At 53.8% G+C, this 20,046-nt stretch overlaps 1 protein-coding gene across 2 annotated transcripts in view; it reads right to left on the bottom strand.

The window, feature by feature from the left end:
* NKD1 (NKD inhibitor of Wnt signaling pathway 1) overlaps positions 1-20,016 on the bottom strand; it is an 83,475-nt gene extending 63,459 nt beyond the window's left edge. Inside the window, exons 1-3 of one of the 2 annotated variants that reach the window (XM_040497992.1) lie at positions 19,834-20,016; positions 19,673-19,705; positions 18,819-18,952 (exon numbers count right to left, since the gene is read on the bottom strand). In XM_040497992.1, coding sequence (XP_040353926.1) covers positions 18,819-18,952; positions 19,673-19,705; positions 19,834-19,858 — 192 coding nt within the window. In that variant the 5' untranslated portion in view covers positions 19,859-20,016. Of the gene's footprint in view, positions 1-16,391; positions 16,513-18,818; positions 18,953-19,672; positions 19,706-19,833 lie in introns of those variants that run through there. The other variant, XM_040497993.1, reaches the window with a different exon arrangement.
* Positions 20,017-20,046: the final 30 nt, after the last annotated feature.

The following is a 20,046-nucleotide window of genomic DNA, read 5'->3' as shown; positions in this document are numbered from 1 at the left end:
CAAATATACTGTGTAACTATTTATGTAGATCTATATGTATATTTGTGCTTCATACCTATAAAGAGTATCAAGTGTTTGCCCCTGCCCCAAGAACCAAGTTTTGCCTACTTGGAGGCAATATCATCAAGAATGGTCTAGAATCTAGACCAATGCTGCTTGATAGGAATCAAACACAAGCCATATATATAATATATATATATATATATACATATACGTGTATATGTATATATATATATACACATATATATAGTTTTAAATTTTTCTAGTAGCCACATTAAAGAAAAAGAAACCGATGAAATTAATTTTAATGATGAAATTTCATCAGGGCGCCTGGGTGGCTCAGTTGGTTGGGTGTCCAACTTCGGCTCAGGTCATGATCTCGCGGTTCGTGGGTTCGAGTCCTGCATCGGGCTCTGTGCTGACATCTCAGAGTCTGGAGCCTGCTTCGGATTCTGTGTCTCCCTGTCTCTTTGCCCTTCCCCCACTCATGCTCTGTCTCTCTCTCTCTCTCTCAAAAATAAACATTAAAAAATATTTTTTAAATAATGAAATTTCATCAATGTAGCTAAAATATTGTCATTTCAAAGGATTATCATTATATGTAATCAATGTAAAAATTGTTGACAAATTCTACATCCTTTGTTATTATACTAAGCCTTTGAAATCTGCTAAGCATTCGCAATCCAGCCCAGCCATATCTCACATTCTCAATAACCGTGTGGAGCTTGCGGTTACCACAGTGGACAGAGTTCTAATCACCCTGCTAAAGCAATATTGTTTCCCTTGAGAGGCAGGGATTCTGGGCGCTCAGATGCCTCAGCGCGTAGCCCGTGCGCGGGGCATTGTATAAAAAGGGCCCGGGTCCAATCATCCGGCTGTGGAAAAGCACCCGCTGCCCAACCCACGGGCCATAATGCCAGCGGAATCCAGCTTCCCAAAATATTTACCAGAAGGCACTGGGCACCAGACTCCATTCTGTAAACTTGGATGCCATTCCAAAGCTGAAGCGATACATCTCCTGAAGAACAAGATAAACTCTCCCTCACATTCTAAATACTGAAAGGGAGGTGAGGAAGAGAACGAAATAAATCAACCGTCGCCAACCGCCCAACTTAAAAGGGATTTTGGTCAGAAGCAAGAAGGGGGCAAGGATGCTGTCTCCTTATCAGGCACATGGCAGCTCCAGGCACAAACACAACTTCTGGCAGGCATTCTTCTTCTATACCAAGGGGGGAAGGGGAGAACCAAGTCTTAGTCCGCGGAGGTCGAACCCATCCTCCTCGGGTCCAACCAAGCCAGTATCTTTTCCCCTGATTTCCAGGAGAGAACAGTCCCTTCCGTGAACTGAAATCCTGACCAGCTCCAGGAATGAGGCCTGTAAGTCTCCAACCGGCTGGGGTGGCCCAGATTTCAGACGCCTCACTGCGGGCGTTATCAGACCAGAAGTCTTCGGGACTCAGGAAACACGCCCGCTGCACTGGACAGCACCGGTCAAAGAAGCGGCAGGATGAGATGGTTCTGGAATGTGGGCGGAAGGCCAGTCTCCCTGCCTCCAGTAATCACTGCGGACGCTACGCTACGGATTGAGTAAATGAGTAAATGCCGGATGTGGGTCCTCTCGCTTTATCCTCCCGGGCCCGAGTGCCGGATAACTGGGGAGGCCCCACGTTGCGCCTGGAAAAAGGACACTCCGATCGCTGTGGACCCAGAGTCACACACCTGATAAATGGCAGATGGCTCTGACCCGGGCGTGCGTTCTCGCCAGCCGGGGGTCTCACACACTGGCGCGCCACCCCGCCTTCTTCCCCTCTGTGCCTCGCGCGCCCCCAGGCCAAAGCCCACCTCTGCCACATCCCTTCCCTGCTCTGTGACCTTAGGCTTCCTTCCATCTGCCTAACAAAGCCCCCAAACGCCCGGGGAGGGGTGAGAGAAGGTGGGTGCTTGCCCAGCAGCACCCCTCCCCGCCCCGGACCCCCATCTGGTGTCACCCACTCCCGATTCCAGAAATGCAGCCCAGCCTCTCCAAGGGCCCATCCAAGAAGCGGGCTTCCTAGCATAATATTTTCCTCCCACGGAACGTGAGAATAAAGGGCTCTTTGCTTGTCTCCTGAAATAACCAGCTCTCACCGTAAAGCAATCTTCTGCCCAGTAAAAATATTTCTGTAAAACTTGGTAACTCTATCTGCGGTTCCTTTTCTGAAAGTCAAAAATCTTGGAGAGTGAAACATGGCAGCGGCAGACTTTACGACAGGCTCGTGAAGTCATGTCTACCCAGACCTTCCCTCCTTAATACTGTGATTAATTTGCTGTTAACCACAGGGACTTTGTGTCTTAATACTCTCAAAGCAAAGCACCAGTTCGCATTTCTGCAGAACAATACCCGCCAGCCCAGACCTGGTGTTCAGCCAGGCAGGCGGTGGAGCCACGGACCGGGGCGCTGCTGAGATCAGAGAACTCCTTCAAGTCCCTAATGCACAGCTAAGCCGTCACCTGCGGCCTGACCTTGGCGGGCAGGAGACACAGTTTTTAAAATAAGCGAGGGGTGTCCTGAGATTAGAATGTAACGGCACTCACAGCGAACCCAAACCAGCCGCAAGACACCTGGATGAGTCACGAGGCCTCCTAGGCCTTAGTTTTCCCAAACAGAAACAGAGGTGGTCGGCCCCCAGCGACTCCTCAGCAGAGATGTTCTCTCTGAACCTCTTCATCCACCAAACAGCAACCAAGCCCCTTCCAGCTCTTGTGCTGGACCCCCGAGAGATGGAGTGGGGCTTCCCGGGAATCTTCCAGAACCTACCAGCAGCTTTGGCGGCCTTACTGGGTTGGAGAGCATGGTTACAGAGGGCTTACTGCAAGCCAAGCCTTAAGTTGCTACGTGCATTATTTCATTTCATCCTCAAAACGACTCCAAGAGGTGGGCGCTTTTATCCCCCTCTCATTTTACAGGTGAGAAAATTAAGACCCAACGTCAATACGGTCACCACAGCTGCCTATGAACCCAGATCCAAAACCCAGATCCAAAGCTCTGTGGTCCCTGGAATTAGGAGAAGACCCACGTAAGGAAAAAAGTACATAAATAATGAGGTTAAAAACAAAAAAGCCATACAAACTTAGGCAGAGAGTCTTAACTGGGAGGTTACGGGTGCCCTGAAATTGGAATTAAAGGTGTAGAAGAGCATTTCTGTGAAGCGAATGACACCATCAGATTTAGCAGACTCTCAAAAGGGTCTCTCAAAAGAGAAGCTAGGGGTTTGAAAGAAAGGCCCGTGTGGGCTGCATGGAGGAGGTGGCAAACTACCAGGGCCCAGGAGCAGCTGTCCCCAGATAGGCAGCTGATTGTCGTCTGCTCTGTCCCCACCCACGCTCGCCAGCTGCTGACAGGAGCAGCAATCAGTGAGTTTTACTCCCGGGACCAGGCGGTGCACAGATGTTGTTGGTTTCGCCCATCCAGTGTGCTTTTTCCTCACAGGTGCACCAGTGAGGCGTTTCTTTAGGGAACCGCCCACCACCGCCCCCCACCCCCCGCCCTTGAAGTTTGGGGCTGATCCCAGCCCCCCACTCCAGGATGACCACGTGACCCAGGACCATCAGAGGCAGAGGCATGGTTCTGTGATAGGCTTGTGAGCCAAGTCAAAACAATGGGAGCCCAGCTTGGGCTTTAGCTGAAACATCCTCTTCCAGCCTGGAACAGCAGCCCGGAGCACTGGGTGCCAAACTGCCACCACCTGGGGAGAGTCTGCCTGAGAACAAAGCCGAGCCCAAGAAAAGCAGAGCAAGGCACAGACCACAGACCCGGGACAGAGTTGGAGCTCTCTGGAGTTGGAGTTAACACAGGCCAATAACACGCCTGCGTACGAAACAGTGGAGTGGGTTTAAAACCCAAGGGATCCTGACTAAGCCACCCCAAGAAAGGTTATACTGACTTAACCACAACAACCCCCTGCCCCACCCCTGAAGCTGCTGTCCCCCTGAATTTTGAAAATATTAGCCCAGGGGAGAAACTCTGGCTTTGCCCGAAAAATGGTAGAGTCACACCTGGAAATCACATCGGGCGTGTATGTCGAGGCAGAGGTGTGTGTACAGAAGCGAAGCTGCAGAAATGCACAAAGCCCATAAGCAACCTAGCTGCCCAACGATAGAGAATCAGTGCAACAAATTATGGTCCATCCTTAGAATGGAAGGCTTGAGAGCCATGAGGAGCAGTAAGATTAAATGTACTGATAAGGACTGATTTCAAGATACACTGTTAACAAAGCAAGATTACCGACAGGCAACTGAAGTTAAAACAAAGTCTCCTCTATCACTTTTTCATGATTTCCCACCTTAACTCCATTTTCCAATCAACCTACAAACACCAGTGCTTCCCAGTCCTGTTGGCCAAGAGGGCTTGTGCTATCTGCACGGGGATAAGGGTGCATCCGCACAGAGCGAGGCGAGAAGCTCCTCGAGGAACCGGAACCAGATGCCTGGAGAGAGGGCGCTGGCAGGACAGTGGTGGAGATGGCAAGGAGGCTTCCTTTTTATTACATAACTTTCACTACTACTTTGAATTTCTTTCTTTCTTTTCTTTTCTTTTCGGTTTACACTGCTTCATTTACGAAAAGGAAAAAGATGAGGACCCTCTCTGAGGGGCAGGGGAGACGTGAGCAGAGGCTCTCTTCAAGGGCTCAGAGCAGCACGGCTCTGTGCAAGGGGGTGTGGACCGGACCCTAACTCCTGGCCCTCTGGGGCCGTGCACCCCCTGACCAAGCCGTGAGCCCGTCTGAGCCTCATCCACCTGGCAGACGCTTCTGGAGCAAAAGGCCCTGAGACACGGTGCCGGGCCACGCAAAACCTGCCCGGTGGACTCTGCAGTCTGGCTTTAGTTTCCTCCGTTCTGGAAACATTAAATGCCTGACAAATGACTGCGAGGAAGGCTTTGCAGACCATAGGGCTCTGGCCCTGCCTCCTGGAGAAAAGATGGCCCCTCTTGGCACCTGCCCCAGGAGTGGGTTTTGCCTCCCAGCTCCGCACACCAGAGCCAAGCAGGCAAGTCCTCGCCTAAGAGCCCCGGAAGCAAGATGTCAAGAAGGCCCTTGCAGATTAAGAAGGCCAGGAAGCCCTGATCTGTGACACCAGGAGAAGATGCTCCAACCCACCCACCTGGAAGGACCCCACGATCTCTCCCATCCCCCATGCAGCAGTGGCCAAGCATTGGCCCTCCAAGGCTGAAGGAAGCCATGCCTCCAAGGAGCAGGGTCTGGAAAGACCCCAAGAAGGGTTTCCGCAGAGCAGCGCTTTCTGGGGGCAGAGCTCTTTCCACCACCACCTGCTGCAAATAACCCCTTTGACCCTCCCCAATTAGGGTGGCGTCAGCCTGATGTGCTGGAGCACAGGATTTTCTCCATTGGTCCAGAGCTGCGCTGTCCATGAGGAAGCTGCTAGCCTTATGTGGCTATTTACATTTACATTTAAATTAATTCCAATACGATATAGTTAAAATTCCGTTCCTTAGTCACAGAAGCCACATCCCCAGTGCTCAACGGCCACAGGTGGCTAATGATTCCTCTGTGCAGACACAGAGTATCACCATCAACACAGAAAGTTCTCCCGGACGGCATTAGTCTTGAGGTCCTTTTAACATCTCCTTCCTTCCAGTTATAAATCGAGGGTCCTGGCAGGTCTTGAAAGAAAGGCCAGGTATCATAACTGCCAGTAAAGCTCTAAGCCCACGTATAGGTTTACAGAGCCACAGCCGTGCGGAAATGCACAGAGAGAAACAGAACCATTGACTGAGCTCGTCAGGAGTCAGGGACTGTGCCCCCTTCTCCACCCCTCCAGCCCTCCAGATGGGCAGTGCCCTCCCCGCCTCAGCCCTCCCCCTTCAGCCCTTCCCCAGCTGCCCTTCCTACAGGGTCCAGGCCAGGACAGGTGTCGGCCAATACAGAGAGGCTCGGATTCAGAGAGCATCCAGGGGGAGGGAGACCCAAGTTCTCCACATCTCAGACCGCACGCGGGAGGTTCTGATGCAGATGGTCCTAGGCTGTGCCCTGCGCCCTTCCCAACCCCACATCCCCCCCTCCCCCCACCATCTTCCCTCTCCACCCTCTCCAGCAAATCTTCTCCACAGAGTTCCCGCACATGGGATCCGTTTCTCATCTCTCATTCTCTTCTAAAATGTATTGGCTTTTTGAAAAATGCAAAAGTAGCCCATGCTCATTGGACCGAAAAAAAAAAAAAATCAAACAATGTAGAAACGTATAACGTGAAAAGTGAAATTCCTTCTCTCCTCACCACCCCCCACCACCCCAATCCTTAGGGAAGCAGCCTTTGGCAGTGTATCCTTCCAGATCCTTCTCTGTGCACCTGTAAACAGACAGACACAGGCCTGAATAGATTTTTGCATCCCGCAAAAACGGGACCCCGTTATACTTACGTTTTGTTCTTGCTTTGCTCGTTCAGGAGCCTTTCAGGGCCTCCTTCCCGTCAGCCCACTGCCCACCCTAACTCACCCTGGTTTTACCAGTTGTAGAGAAATCCGTGACCCAGCTACCCCATGGTCTGTTGTTAGCTTGTCTCCCGGTGATGGATATCTGAGTCATTACACATTTTTCACTCTTGCAAATAACGCAACCCAGGATGTTCTCACGAGTATGTGCTCGGCTCACGTGCAAGGCTTCCCCAGTCCCCTCATGACCCAGGCCTGTCCTGCCTCTGCTGTCATTCTGCCAAGACAAACTCCCGCCACACCCAGCTGTGAGCAGCAGGTTCCTAAGTCCAATGGACACCTTGAAGTCCTTTTTCCTACTCAGCCACTGGGCAGTTTCTCTCCAGAAGACACATCCTCTCTGCAAGACTACCTTCGTGGCCCCCAAGAAATCCCACCTCCCAGTATTTTTGCCCCTTCCCCTAAACCTGGGCTAAACCTGTGACCTGCTTTAACAAGGAGAACGTGGGGTCACCAGTTCCGGGGCCCAAACCTTCAGAAGGCCTGGCAGTTCCCACTTCTGCACTCCCGGGAAGGCCGCCACCATGTAGGGAGGCAGATTACCCTGGGACCGCCATGCTCTGAGGGAGCCCAAGCTAACCATGTGGTGAGGCCACGTGGAAGGGAGCTAAGGCCCCGGACATATGACCCAAGTGGAATTCTTGGCCCCTTGCTGCTTGAGCCACCCCAACTATGCCACGTGGAGCCACAGACAAGCTGCCCCTACCTGGTCCATCCCAAAGTGCATAATGTTAAGCAAATCGTACAACATAGTACTCTGTCCAGACCCTAAAGATTCAGCCATGTGTTCCTGCAGGATGCAGCTGCTGCTCAGAGGTTGGTTTCTCAGGAGGAGGACGTGGGGGCCCGCAAACGACGCCTCGTTCTCTTCATGCCCTAAGCAAAGGGAGTAGGTGGGCAAGAGAGCACCCCTGGCAATCCTGGGAGAATCTGTTGTGACCAGAAAGTCAGCAAACCGAAAGACCCTGAAGCTGAGACAGAAAACTTTGGTGCAGAGAGGTTAGGGAACTTGCCCAAGGTCACACATTTAGTAAGAAGCTGGCCTAGGGTATCCAGGCTCAGAATCTGTACCAGTGACCAAACATCAGTGTCTCCTAACACCTCAACCCACAGTAAGAATTACATTTTAGAATGGGCCTCCCTATATATGGATTAGAGTATAGATGTGTATGTAGATATACAGAGACCTAGATTGATCTAGCTATCCATCTATTATCAATAGACATGAATATCCATGCCTACAAACTAAACACAAAGTTACACAGAGCAGTATTTCCTCTCACTCTGGTCATTGTTCTCTCTTGTTTTTATTCTATTTTTTTTTTTTTTTTTTAATGCTGGTCACTAAATTGATTTCATGAGCCACGAAGGGGATTATCACATACAGCTTAAGGGGGAAAAAAAAAATCTCCTCTATAACGATTTAAGGCAGTTCTAAAACCAGATTAACCTGAATTTGAATCTTGCTGGAGCAAGATTCCACTTCCACACCGAGTGACTTTGGGCAAGGAGGGAGACTCCTTTCGAGCCTCAGTTTTTCCGGCAGTAAAATGGGGACGATCCCAGTACCTGCCTTACAATGGCGCTGTGAGAACTGAGTGGTAAGAACAGCGCCTGGCTCAGGGCCTGACCTACAGCAGATGGTTCAGCATGGGGTGCAGAATATACTGAGCACTTAGGAGCCCCATTGAGGCTACAGCCACAGAACACTGAAAACGGAGGCACGTGCCAAGACCAACCGAGGCACCAGGCTCTTCGGAATTTCCAGGGCAAAGGAACAAGAAGGGAGTCCCCAGTGCCCACTAAAAGGGCAACTTCATTCCTGGTCTGTAGTTTTCTTACATCCTCTTTTTGCTTTTGAAGTCGCTCTAGATCACTGGGGGGGAGAAGGGTAAAATAACAGAGTTTAGGTCAAAAACTGCCCTGTAACCGGGCTCCCTCGAGAAGCCAGGTGTAGACTGGCCGTGGCATCCCTCAGCAGCACCCCCAGACCCACTCAGGGGAGCTGCTGGAAGCCAAAGCCTCTGTGTGAGGGGCCTGCCAGCATGCGTAGCCTTCTGGAATTAGAAAAACATCCTTGGGCCTGAGTCCACTTGGGAGGCTCTGGTCTTCCCCAGCCCTTACCTGTGGCCTGAAGGCAACAGGGGCCCTTTATGCTCTGCCCCAGCCTCTCCAGGGCCCCAGAGCAGTACTCGCGGCCGGGGGCCCCGGGCAGCACACAGCAGGCCAGCCAATCAGCTCCAGAGGCTTCTCCCCTACCTCCCATCCAGCCAGAAAGGCGAGATCAACAAAAAAATAAAATCAGGGCGCCTGGGTGGCTCAGTCGGTTAAGCGTCCGACTCTTGGTTTCGGCTCAGGTCACGATCTCACGGTTGGTGAGTTCGAGCCCCACACTGTGCTGACAGTGCAGAGCCTGCTTAGGAGTCTCTCTCTCTCTCCCTCTCACGCTGTACCCCTCCCCCGCTCCTTATTGGCCCACCACGGCCTGCTCTTTTCCGCATCACGTGCAGCGCACACGCGGGCGATCATCAGCAAGTGACACCGGAAAGCTGTAAGAGAAGAGACACCTGCTTTCCTCTCCCTGATTTGCCAAGAGGAACTAACTCATCTCGTTCTTAGAACAACTCCATGAGCTAGGAGCCAGGACTCGCCCCATCCCACGGATGTAAAAACTGAGGACCAGAGACGAGCCACCCGGCTGGGGAGACACGCAGCTAGGACTCGGACCCAGAGAGTCTGATTCCGAAAGTCACACCTCCGACACCTATTCTGCGCACACGCCGGGCCTCAGCACAAAGGGGCCCGAACCAGACGGCGGGTCTAACGGAGGTCAGGAAAACCAAAGCAAGCTTGAAATATGGACCAGAGCTGTCCACCAAGCGGCCCAAACCACATCTCTCTGTGCTCACCCCCACCTGCTCCTCCCAGAGCGTTCGGCCAAACTGAAACCTACTGTCCCCGACTCCCCAGCACCCAGCCTTCGCTTGGGCTGCACTCTCTGCTCAGACGCAGCCCAAATCCAGCTCTGCAAGGCTGGACCCAGGACTTCCATTTGCTGAGCCCACCTCTCACCTGCACCATACGGGGGAACAACACGTGCAAAAGCTGCACGTAAAGCCTAAGACCTGTGCGTATACGCTATCACCAGGAACACACTTGTACCCCACGGACGTCTCATCTCACAGGCCAGGGCGCAACAGGCCAAGTCTAGCTGCCCGGGCCCGCCCAAAGAAACTATTTTCTAAAAACGGTATTCGGTTGATGATAATCTCTTTAAATCAGAATGATTTCACATAAAAAGCCGGACAGCTGGAGGGCACCTGGGTGGCTCGGTCGGTTAAGCACCCGACTCTTGACCTCAGCTCAGGTCGTGATCTCACGGTTCCTGAGTCTGAGCCCCACATCAGGCTCTGTGCTGACAGCGCGGCGCCTGTTTGGGATTCTCTGCCCCCCTCTCTCTCTGCCTCTCCCCTGCTTATGCTTGCTCTCCCTCCCTCTCTCTCTCTCTCTCTCTCTCTCTCTCAAAATAGATAAATAAACTTAAAAAAAAAAGCCCAGATGGCTGGATTCTCTTCATGATCAGAAGGCAGGGCCAGGGCCACATTCCCACACCTTGGTCAGCAGGCTGGAGCTGAGGGGTGCTGCCCCCTTGAGACAGGACGGGTGCCCCTCAGGGGCCACCAGCCCCCACCCCTCCCGCTGGTCTCCACCCAGCCTGCTGCGCTCATTAATATGACTTCTCTTCCCTTTTCAACTCTGACCCCTGCCCTCAGCCTCAAAATCCTTCAGAGCCCTCCTCACAGGCCATCTCCTTCAAAAAGTCCTCCCCAAATCTCCAAAGCCCGGTGCCTCTTGATGGCCTTATAACTTGTACTGAGCACTTACTTACGTGCCAGGCAGTTAGAACCATTTTGCAGTTTGAGTCCCCACAAAAGCACCCTGTGGAGCAGGTACCTTCACCATCCCCGCTTTACAGATGAGGGAACTGAGGCCTGGAGTTGATTCTTCTATTGCTATCCCCAGCCCCGTCCATTCCCTGCCCTCCTCGACGCTGCTCTGTGCCCCCAGGAAGCCGACCCCCTTCGACCAGTTTGCTGAAGCGTCCTGCTCTCCTACTCCTGGTCCTCCAGCTGCCGGTGGCCTCCTCAAGGGCCCCCTGGATATCCTCTGAGAACCAAGTGTCATGCCTGAACCAATGCAGACATTCCAGAATCTCTCACTGAGCCCAGAAGATACAGTCACTTGACTCCTCTTTACCCTCCACGGTATTTTTACAACCGAGAACCGGTCTCCACATTCCTTCTTCCCCCTGCGTGAGCACTCCCCCACTTCTGTCCCGCTGGCCCCTCACTTAGGGCCCGCCACTTGCCTCCCCTCTAGACAAGCACTGAGGTCCATAACGTGTTTGAGAAGGCCCCCGGGCCCAGAAGGTGATCCCTCCTCAGCCAAATGAACCGCGATCAGCATCTCAAATGAACCGCCCTCTAGACTCCAAGGCTTTCTCACTCGCTGCTGGCCCATCTAGCAGACATTCTTACAACTATTACACGGCCCTTCCCCTTGCCTTGCTCTCCACCACCCCTTCCGCGATTCACCTCTGGGCCTAAATCACAGCTCCTCCAAGGCCACCTCTTACCCAAGGCCAGTTGGCGCTCCCTGCTCCAGACTCTCAGAGCCCCCAGAGTGTCCTCCAACACTCCGCTAACATTGTCTCCATTGTGCAGTATCCACCTTCCCAAACTATGAACCCATCTTACATGGGTACCGATGCAAAATCCAGAGGAAAATATCAGCAGGTCCAATGCAGCAACATTTTAAAACAGCAATGTCTCATGACGAAGAAAGATGGAGTTTAGGGATGCAAAGGAAGTTGAACACGAGGAAGTCTAGTGATGTAAATCACGCATCTGAATCATCTATCACATTAGCAAAGGATGAGAACGCCCCAAGAGCACTTGACAAAGTTCAATCATTATTCCCGGTTTCAAAAATATTAGCAAGCCAGGAGTTAAAAAAAGCTTTCTGAACTTGATACACAGCAGTTATTAAACAGTAAAGGGGATTCTAACCAATGCAATAAGATAAGAAAAACGGACGGGAGGCAAAGATGAACGTTTAGTTCCGCTAAACTCGAGGTTAGGGGAGGCGGGAACCGAGCCTTATGCTTCCCAGTTTCCACGACATCGTAAGCACACTCGAACACCTAGGGAATGAACGGCCACCCAGATTCACTCTGATCCCGAATCCATGTTCTCAAAGCATCCAGTACTCCTCCTGTGAGGTACGAATCACAACTTCAATTGTGTCATTTGTTTTTAAAACTAGTTTCCTTTTCCTACTGGAGTATATACAGTCCGTGAACCAAGTACCAGCTCTACTGGCAGAGCAAATGTATACCTGGCCTAAAACAGGTACTCAACATCTAAGGCATAGATGCAGGACCGACTTGAATAAAATGCATTCATAGTTGCTAAATAATAATAAATAATTTTATCCTACTTCTCAGCTGGAAAACCTGAGGCCTGGAGGAGGGAGGAGGGGCCACACCACTGCGAAGCCCCCTCCCACCACCCCCCAGGACCCCTGGGTCCTCTGAAAGGCAGCAGCCACACACAAGGCCACGCACACAGGGCGCCACCCACGTGGCTCCACACGTATGGAAAGTGAAGCCCAGACCAATTCCTTGGAGCCCTCTAAACAAACTCACACCCGGGGCACGCCCGGGTAGGCAGAGCCGCCTTTCTGGGGCCAGGGATGACCCACGGAGGGACCTGAGCTTTTCCTTGCAAAGCCCTGTGACTGCTGCCCACATGGATAAAGGGCCCCCTCTGCTTCCCCGCGAAGTTATCAAAGAATTACTTATGTCTCTGGAAGTGCTTGTTTGGAAAAGGTTCTCCACCCCACCTGGGCTTGGCAGGAGGGGGCAGCATCATCAGGCCTGCCCTTCGGGGAGCGATCAGGCTTTTCCTCCAGCCCCTGAAGGCTCTAGGCCATTCTTCATGCGGAGAGTCTGAAGCCAGCCCTAAAGAGGCAGGCAGCCTCCCAGGATAAACGGAGCCCGGTGACATCAAAGATTCCAGATTAAACAACTGAGGCCTTCAGCTCTCTCTGGCGTTTCTTCCAGGATATTCTGGGCTCCTGCCTCAGTTCTCCCTCAGATGGAATGGCAGATATTTTGTTTGTGAGAGTCTGAATTTTTTCCTACCTCGGGGAGAGGGGGAGAGGAGGAGAGGGCGGAGGAGAGGGGAGGGGAGGGGGAGAGAGAGAGCGAGAGGAAGAGAAAGAATGTCTGTGAGAGACAAGAGCCACAAAAAGAACATGTGTGAGTGAAAAAGAAAAGGGAAGTCAGGGAGGCAGCCGGAAGCGCCTGCTTTGGAATCCAACAAGCGACCTAAAAATTCCAAAAGTTTCTAAATCGAAGCACACTGGGAACTCACAGCCAGCAAGTGAGACTATAAGCACCCCCCAAGCTAGTACTTGCGGGGGGGCGGGGGGGGGTGCCTGGCTCACCAGAGGTAGCAGATCTCTTCTTGGCCAGGGCACTGGCCCCTTGACCACAGGGTTCCTCGGCACTCCCTTTCCTCAGACACATCTGGTAAACCAAGGCAAGGGACCCTCTACCCTCAGGCACAGGCTCACAACCGTTCTCTGGGATTGGCTTGTCCCTGGCTCTTGTCCCCTAGCCCGTGGGGTGCCTCTCTCTGCCTTGAGCAGCCAATCCAATCCCACCCCTCAGGTCCCCTCTATCCCCCCACAACTGGGCTTCCGGCCCTACAGGCGCCCCTCCTCTCCCCTCAGGGTAGCAGGGGCAATGAATCCATCCAAACAGGCGGAGTAAAGCCCCCAAGTCCCCACGTCCATGACGATCCACATTAATCACATCTAAGGGGCAAGCTAATGGCTGGCGGGGGGCACACTGACTACCCACCCGGTTCCACCCCACATACCTGTCCAGGGGGGCGGGTGGCTCAAACATGCCAAGAGCCACTCACGCACAGGGCTCTTCAAATCTTTTTTTTTTTTCAACATTTATTTATTTTTGGGACAGAGAGAGACAGAGCATGAACGGGGGAGGGGCAGAGAGAGAGGGAGACACAGAATCGGAAACAGGCTCCAGGCTCTGAGCTGTCAGCCCGGAGCCCGACGTGGGGCTCGAACTCACGGACCGCGAGATCGTGACCTGGCTGAAGTCAGACGCCCAACCGACTGCGCCACCCAGGCGCCCCGCACAGGGCTCTTCAGAAAGACTGAGCACCAGGAGAGATCTGTAGTCCCCACAGGCTGCGAGCCCCTTGGGGTCCACCATCCCAACCCAAACACCACCCAGTTCTCAGGGACAATAGCAAGCCCGGGGCCTCGGTCGGCTACTCCTTGCGCAAAAACCAACCTGCCGCTCCCACACCCTCTTCCTCACGGCCTTTCCGGTCTCTGCTCGAATGTCACTCACACAGCTTCTCCCAAGGCCTGCTGCCTGTTAATTTGGCTGCTTATGTGTGGATTTTTTGTCTCCTCTCTTAGACTAGAAGCCACAGGAGGACAGGTGCCACATCTCTTTTCTGTGCCACTATGTCCTCGATGCCTGGTACAGCTAGGGAGTTAATAATAACAATTCATTATTAATCATAATTAATAGCTGACGTCCTGAAAGAGGGGCTCTTCCTGAATTCAAGGAAACACAACACGCACCGGCCTGGCCCAGGGGAACTTTCTTCTCAAAGAAGAAGAGTTTTGAAGGCAGGATGAGACGCTCCTCGAAGTCTCCCAGAGACCACATCACAGAGATTCGTTTAAGCCTTCAGAGTATGACGCCCTCGCCCACCCCCGGCACCACCCGGAGGGACCCAAGCCCTACTGGAAACCAGAAGCCGCCCCCCCCCCCCAGCACCCTGCCCAGTTCAGACTTCCCCAGTCTCTCCTCCCTGCTCCCCAGGGGTAAAGAAAGCTGCCAGGTGGGGCTCTGAAGACCCGGGTGCCACGGACAGAGGAGACCCTCCATGGAGAACCCAAAGATGCCAGCAAGTGGAGGCCCAGAGGCCTCCACCAGCCTCAAAGCAAATCATCTTTTAATTCTGAAACACCAAATATTTAATTTATGCTTTACCTCAAATGTCAAGTGTACCTCCCGGCACATAGCTTTGAAACCACGTAAGGAGGCCTAACGCTTTCCATATGGTGAAGACATGGGGCCTTTTAATTGTGCCAACTGGTATCATTCAAGGGTAATTCCCCTGGAATCCGGCAACTCGGGCAGCAGCTGGGCCAGGAGCCAGCCTCCAACCCCATCACCCATCCGCACAAGTCCCCGCGGGCTCCAGCCCGGCCTGCACCCTCCCAATCGTCCCCCAATATCAAAATGTGCTAGGTGCCCCCTAATCAAATTAGCAGCCCTCCTGGCAGCCACCTTCGATCCAGAGGCAGGCCGACCGGCACCACGGCTCTCAGCCGGTTTCTTCAGGCAGTTTTGCCATAAAAGAACAAAAGGGCCAAATGCGGGGCGGGTGGGGGCAGGTGGGGAGGGGACCGCCTTAAATCTGGTCATCCACACTCACGTATGCTCTCGCATGTACACGCCGCGGGAGCAGATTCTGCTTCTCCAGGTGTTTTCCTATCAGGCTCTCTGGGTCCATTAAGCTGTTCCTTCCACCTACCGAGCTTTTTTACTTCGCTCATTATATTATATTACATTTTCCAGACCCAGTAGTTCCAATTGGTTCTCTTTTGTAACCGCCTGTGGTAGCTTCATGTTTCACTATCCTTCTTTATCTCTTTGAGGTTATGCTTATGTAAATTTCTAATTGGTTAGCACATTGTTGTCTGGCATATAAACTGTTCGCTTTGTTGTTCTTCACTCGTAACGTGGACACCTCCTATTTCTCATCACTTTTCTCCTCTGAGCTCCAGTTTCCTTGAAGTTTGTCATGTACCCACAGACAGAGCAGAAGCCCCGGCCTTAGCCTGTGTCCCTCCACGTGCTTCTATATGGTATGGCCAGGCAGGGGAGGTGGGAAACCTCTGGATTTGTAATCTGGGCTCCCGTCTCCACCCCCACCGGTGCCTCAGCAAACCTCCCGGTACCTTTCTCGCTTTTGAGCTCTTTGAGGAGTCATCTGCCATAACCCTGCCAGGGATGGGAATGTTATTATACCCATTTTGCAGATGAGCTTAGGTAAAATGGCTTATACAAGGTGACCAGCTCTGGTGGCAGAGCCTGACCTCATTTATTTTTGTATTCGGGAGGTCAGGCTTAGGTTGGTGCCAGCGAGGTCACCCTCTCACATCCCAGGACCTTGCATGCAACCGGGACCCACCCTGAACATTTACTAAGCTACTCAGGCCCGGTCAGGGAGGAAGACGGCAAGCAGGGGCCCGTTCCGCCTGCCCCACAGCCTGCCTCTTCCCAAAGTACTCAGCAGCGAGTCAGCATGCCATCTCTCTGGACATGAAGCGTGGCGCCCTCGGGGCAGATGGTCCAGCACAGGGCTTTACCACACGTGGCCTCTGTGGTCTAGACAGTGCTCCAGAAAGGGAGAAAGACAGAGTTCACACAAGCCGGCTGGCAACTTTATAGGGTTATAAGGAGGAGTAAGATAATGTAAGCAAAGTACTTGACATACACGTGGCACTTAATAATTAGTTCTCATCGCAACAATAATAATGCTACTTGGATGAACCACTAATATGTTTCCAGCCACTCTGGTGAAAGGCCATGTGAAGGAGTGAAGACAGAGGCCACCACCAAGCCGGGCCTGGAGCTGGTGGGGGGACCTCTGACAGCCCCTGGAATCCGGCAGACTCTGGAGCCCACACCCTACCTCCCGCTGCGCTAATGGAAGAACCCTTTCTGTGCCACTGGGAATCATGGGAATTAAACTGGACAAAGGTTGCTCACTGCTGTCTTACTTACCATTTCTCGGTGTTTCCCAAACTCTGAGCATCCTGTTTCCACAAGTCACGACTTTGACCACTTGTACTTAATATTTTTCCCGGAATCAACTTTCACCGCTCTCTTTCAATTTAGCTTCATCCTAAGCGATAATATCCGTGAAATCGGGGGGTTGATGTCCTAGTTACTACCTTTCCTGGGAAAAGCAGCGCTTCACTATTAAGATAACAAACATTCCTCGAGGCACCACCTGAAATCATTGCACAGGCCCCCACCATGCAGGCCTACACGTTTGGGCTTACCCTGACCTCTCCCAGGGTGGGATCCCCAGCCCCCGCTCTGCAGATGCGGTGGCTGGGCCAGGGACTGATAGGAACGCAGGTGTCTGGACCCTAGTCACCAAGCATAACTCCCAAAGAAGCAGAGGCTTCCTCCCCTTAATATCCTGGATGGCGGGGCCCACCCTCCGCCACCACTAACATATGTCACGCTGATGGCTCTGTGTCTCACATCTTCAAAAGTGCTTTGAACAAACACTAATGACCCCTCAGTGTTTCTCCGAGAGAGGGGGGCGAGGAAGGGAGGGGGCAAGCACCACCCCCACGCTGTCCTCAGCTGGGGGAAGAAACCAGGCAACAAAATTCCGTGACTTCACCAAAGCCACAGACTTAAGCTGGGGCCCCCTCCCCACCCATCCCTCATTTCCCCCAATGGCAACTTTTACTGGCTCACATTCCTCTTGCTGGGAACACTACTATTTAATTAAAAACGACAGACTTTTGTTTTCCTCTCCTTCCTTCCTCCTCCCTCCCATCCTCCAGGACTGGATGCCAAGGAGACCCACCAAAAACATGCGGGTAACATTTGTTATGGCTTTGAAGATAAAAGTCAATTGAAGTAAGCCCTCGCTGTATTTCAAGTTTCCCCTAAAGCATGGAGCAAGCTGCCTGGCAGTTGAGGAAAGGAAAAAAAAAAAAAAAGGGGGGGGGGGGGGACTGCAAATAAATGTCATTCTGCAGGAATACTTTGTAAAAATAAACAGGCTGAAAAAACCCAAAACTTGATTAATGGAAATCCACTCAGTTGGCCTCTGTCTTGAGCTACAAATGCATTTGTTCATAGGGCTAAATCGGATCATTTTCACTGGGCTTTAAATAAGTAAGTAGATCAAAAACTATAAACGCTGGGGGAAGAAAGGGAAGTTTGTGGCTCTGTTTCTCAAGGGCCCCAACCGCAGTGCCCCCCACCCACCAAGTTTTGACCTTTCCTAGGGGAGAGCAGCTCCAATTCCAGCCCAGCCAACAGATGAAGAAAAATGGTGAAGAGAAAGCCCCCAGCTAAAGCGAGCCACCAGAGGAGGAGGCGGGGGCTTCTCCCAGACCCAGAGGTTACTTCATACAAGAAGTATGACAAGAGTCGACTTTATCCACAGGCTCACCTCCCAACACCGGCCCCCTGCGACGGGGCTGCTGCAAAGAGCCCAGGTGCCACCGCCCGGAAACACACGCACACCTCCAAAGACTCCCCAGGCCCCTCCCTAGCCCATGGACGAGACCAAAGAACTAACCAGACCTGAGACTCAGTCTGTTCCCCCTCTAAGTTAAAAAAAAAAAAAAAAAATTAAATGTCACATCAAAAAGTTGATTGATCCTTTGATCCTTGGCTTGCTCGAGTTCCACGCAGACCATCTGAAAGCCCCGTGCAGAGTTCCAGAGCTCACAGGACATCTGTGAACACCAGTCCCAGGCCAGGAGCTGAGGCCTGACTCACTCGCTCCCCTGTCACGTCTACTGCTCCCCCAGGAACAACTCCAGCCTCGGGGACCTACCGGGGCAAGGCCCGGGCTGCAGTGGAATGAGACCCTCTCTCTCCCTGTGGGCCAAATGACGGGGTCTCAGTGCCCCCCAAACCTACCTACCAGGTCTCAGTGCCCCCCAAACTCTGCTACCCAGATCACAGCCCTTTCTACTGGGGTTCCTGGGCAGATGGTACTGATGAACACCACAGACACTTGGAACACATTTGGAGGCCACCACAGTCCTGCCCTCCACCCAGACACCCCTCCTTCATGCCTTCCCTGTCTTACTAGCCCCCCCCCCCTCCAGATCCACCTTTGAATGCTGGCGCAGAAACAAGGCAAGAAGTCAGAGCAGGCCCCCAAATCCCTCCAGCACAGACAAGATTCCCCACAGACTGGACCTGTACCACCTCATCACCTAGGACCTTCCCCCCAAACAGCCCTCTTTCCCCAGCTGGGCAGGAGACTGCATCACCTGTGCCACCTCTAAGGTTCCCCAAGACATGGGGGTACAGGGTCATGTTAGGGGGCAGGGGCAGCTGAGAAGGGGCTTCTGGACTTAAGCTGTGCCAAGAGGGTGCTAAAAGTTGGGGTGGGTGGGTAAGGAGGCCCGTCTCTGAGGTTGAAAGGAGCGTAGGAGGGGATCGTACCCGGGTTCCTCTGCCAACGGTGCCCGCCGCCCGCAGCTGTCTGGGCCCAGAACTGCCGCCGGGGCAGCGCTGCCTCCCGATCCACTCCTCGATGCCTTTCCGAGCCCAGGCGGCGCTCACGGCGAAGCTGTCACCTGGGGCGGGGAAGACACGAAGCCCCCTGAGTCTGGCCCCTGGGCGAAAAGTTACCCGAGAGAGCAGGGCGAGTGGGCGCGGCAGAGGCAGCGGGGGCCAGGAGGGAGTTGAGAGCCGGGACACAATCCGAGAAAGGGACGCAGGTAATCAGGAGAAAAGGGGTCCAGCGAAGCCCCAGGAGCAGGGACCTAACGGGGTGCGCGAAGGGGGAGCAGCACCCCGGAGGAAGGGTCTGAGGATCAGAAGAGCGAGCGCCGGAGGCCGCGACTGCGGAGGAGAGGGGTGAGGATCAGAAGATGGGTGCAGTGAGCACGGGATGAGGGGAAGAGGGAAACGGAGGGTGAGGAGAGGGAAGCAGCGCGCGCAAGAGCCCAGATCTCGGGGGAAGGGGCTGAGGGCCGGAAAGAGAGGGGGCAGAATCTTGGGGGAAGGGGCTTAGGAGTCTGAAGAGGGGGCGCAGTGAGCGCGGAGGGCGGGGACGGCGAGAGGAGGGCTTGGGGGTCAGAAGAGAGAGCACAGGACGGAGAGGAGCGGGTGGATGGAACAGGAAAGGGGGGGGGGGGGCAAAAAGGGCGCCCCCGGGGGGGGTCTGTGAAACTGGTGGCCGGAGTAGGGGGGGGGGTGGCCCTGGTAATAAGATCCCGCGAGCTAGGCCATTCCGCCGCCGTCCGCGGTGCTTCCCCGTCCATCCCCCCGGTCGGTGCCCCGCGCGCCCCTACCTTCCGGGCTCTCCCTGCGCTTGCACACGGCGGCTGCAGGCACATCGCGCGCGGCGGCGGCGGCGGCGGGAGCCGGAAAGAAAGGAGAGGCAGAGAGTTAGCAATCGCGGGGACGAGGACGGCCGGGGCCAGGGGGCCGGCGCGCGGGCGGGGACACTGACCCGGCTTGGAGTGAAGTTTCCCCATGCTGGGGGCGCGGCGGGCGGGGGCGTCCCTAAGCCATGCGCCCGGTCCGCGGGGCCGGCGGCTCGCCGCGCCTCGCCTCGCTCTCCTCCTCCCGGAGAAACCCCGAGCCGAGCGGAGCCCGAGGCGGCGCCGGGACGCGCTCTTGCCGCCGTCGCCGCGGCCCGACTGACGCCCGGGCGCGCCGAGCC

Source organism: Herpailurus yagouaroundi, unplaced genomic scaffold (genome assembly GCF_014898765.1).
Source record: "Herpailurus yagouaroundi ecotype Mexico unplaced genomic scaffold, PumYag 190, whole genome shotgun sequence".
NCBI lineage: Eukaryota > Metazoa > Chordata > Mammalia > Carnivora > Felidae > Herpailurus > Herpailurus yagouaroundi.
This window is presented reverse-complemented; position numbering and strand designations above follow the sequence as displayed.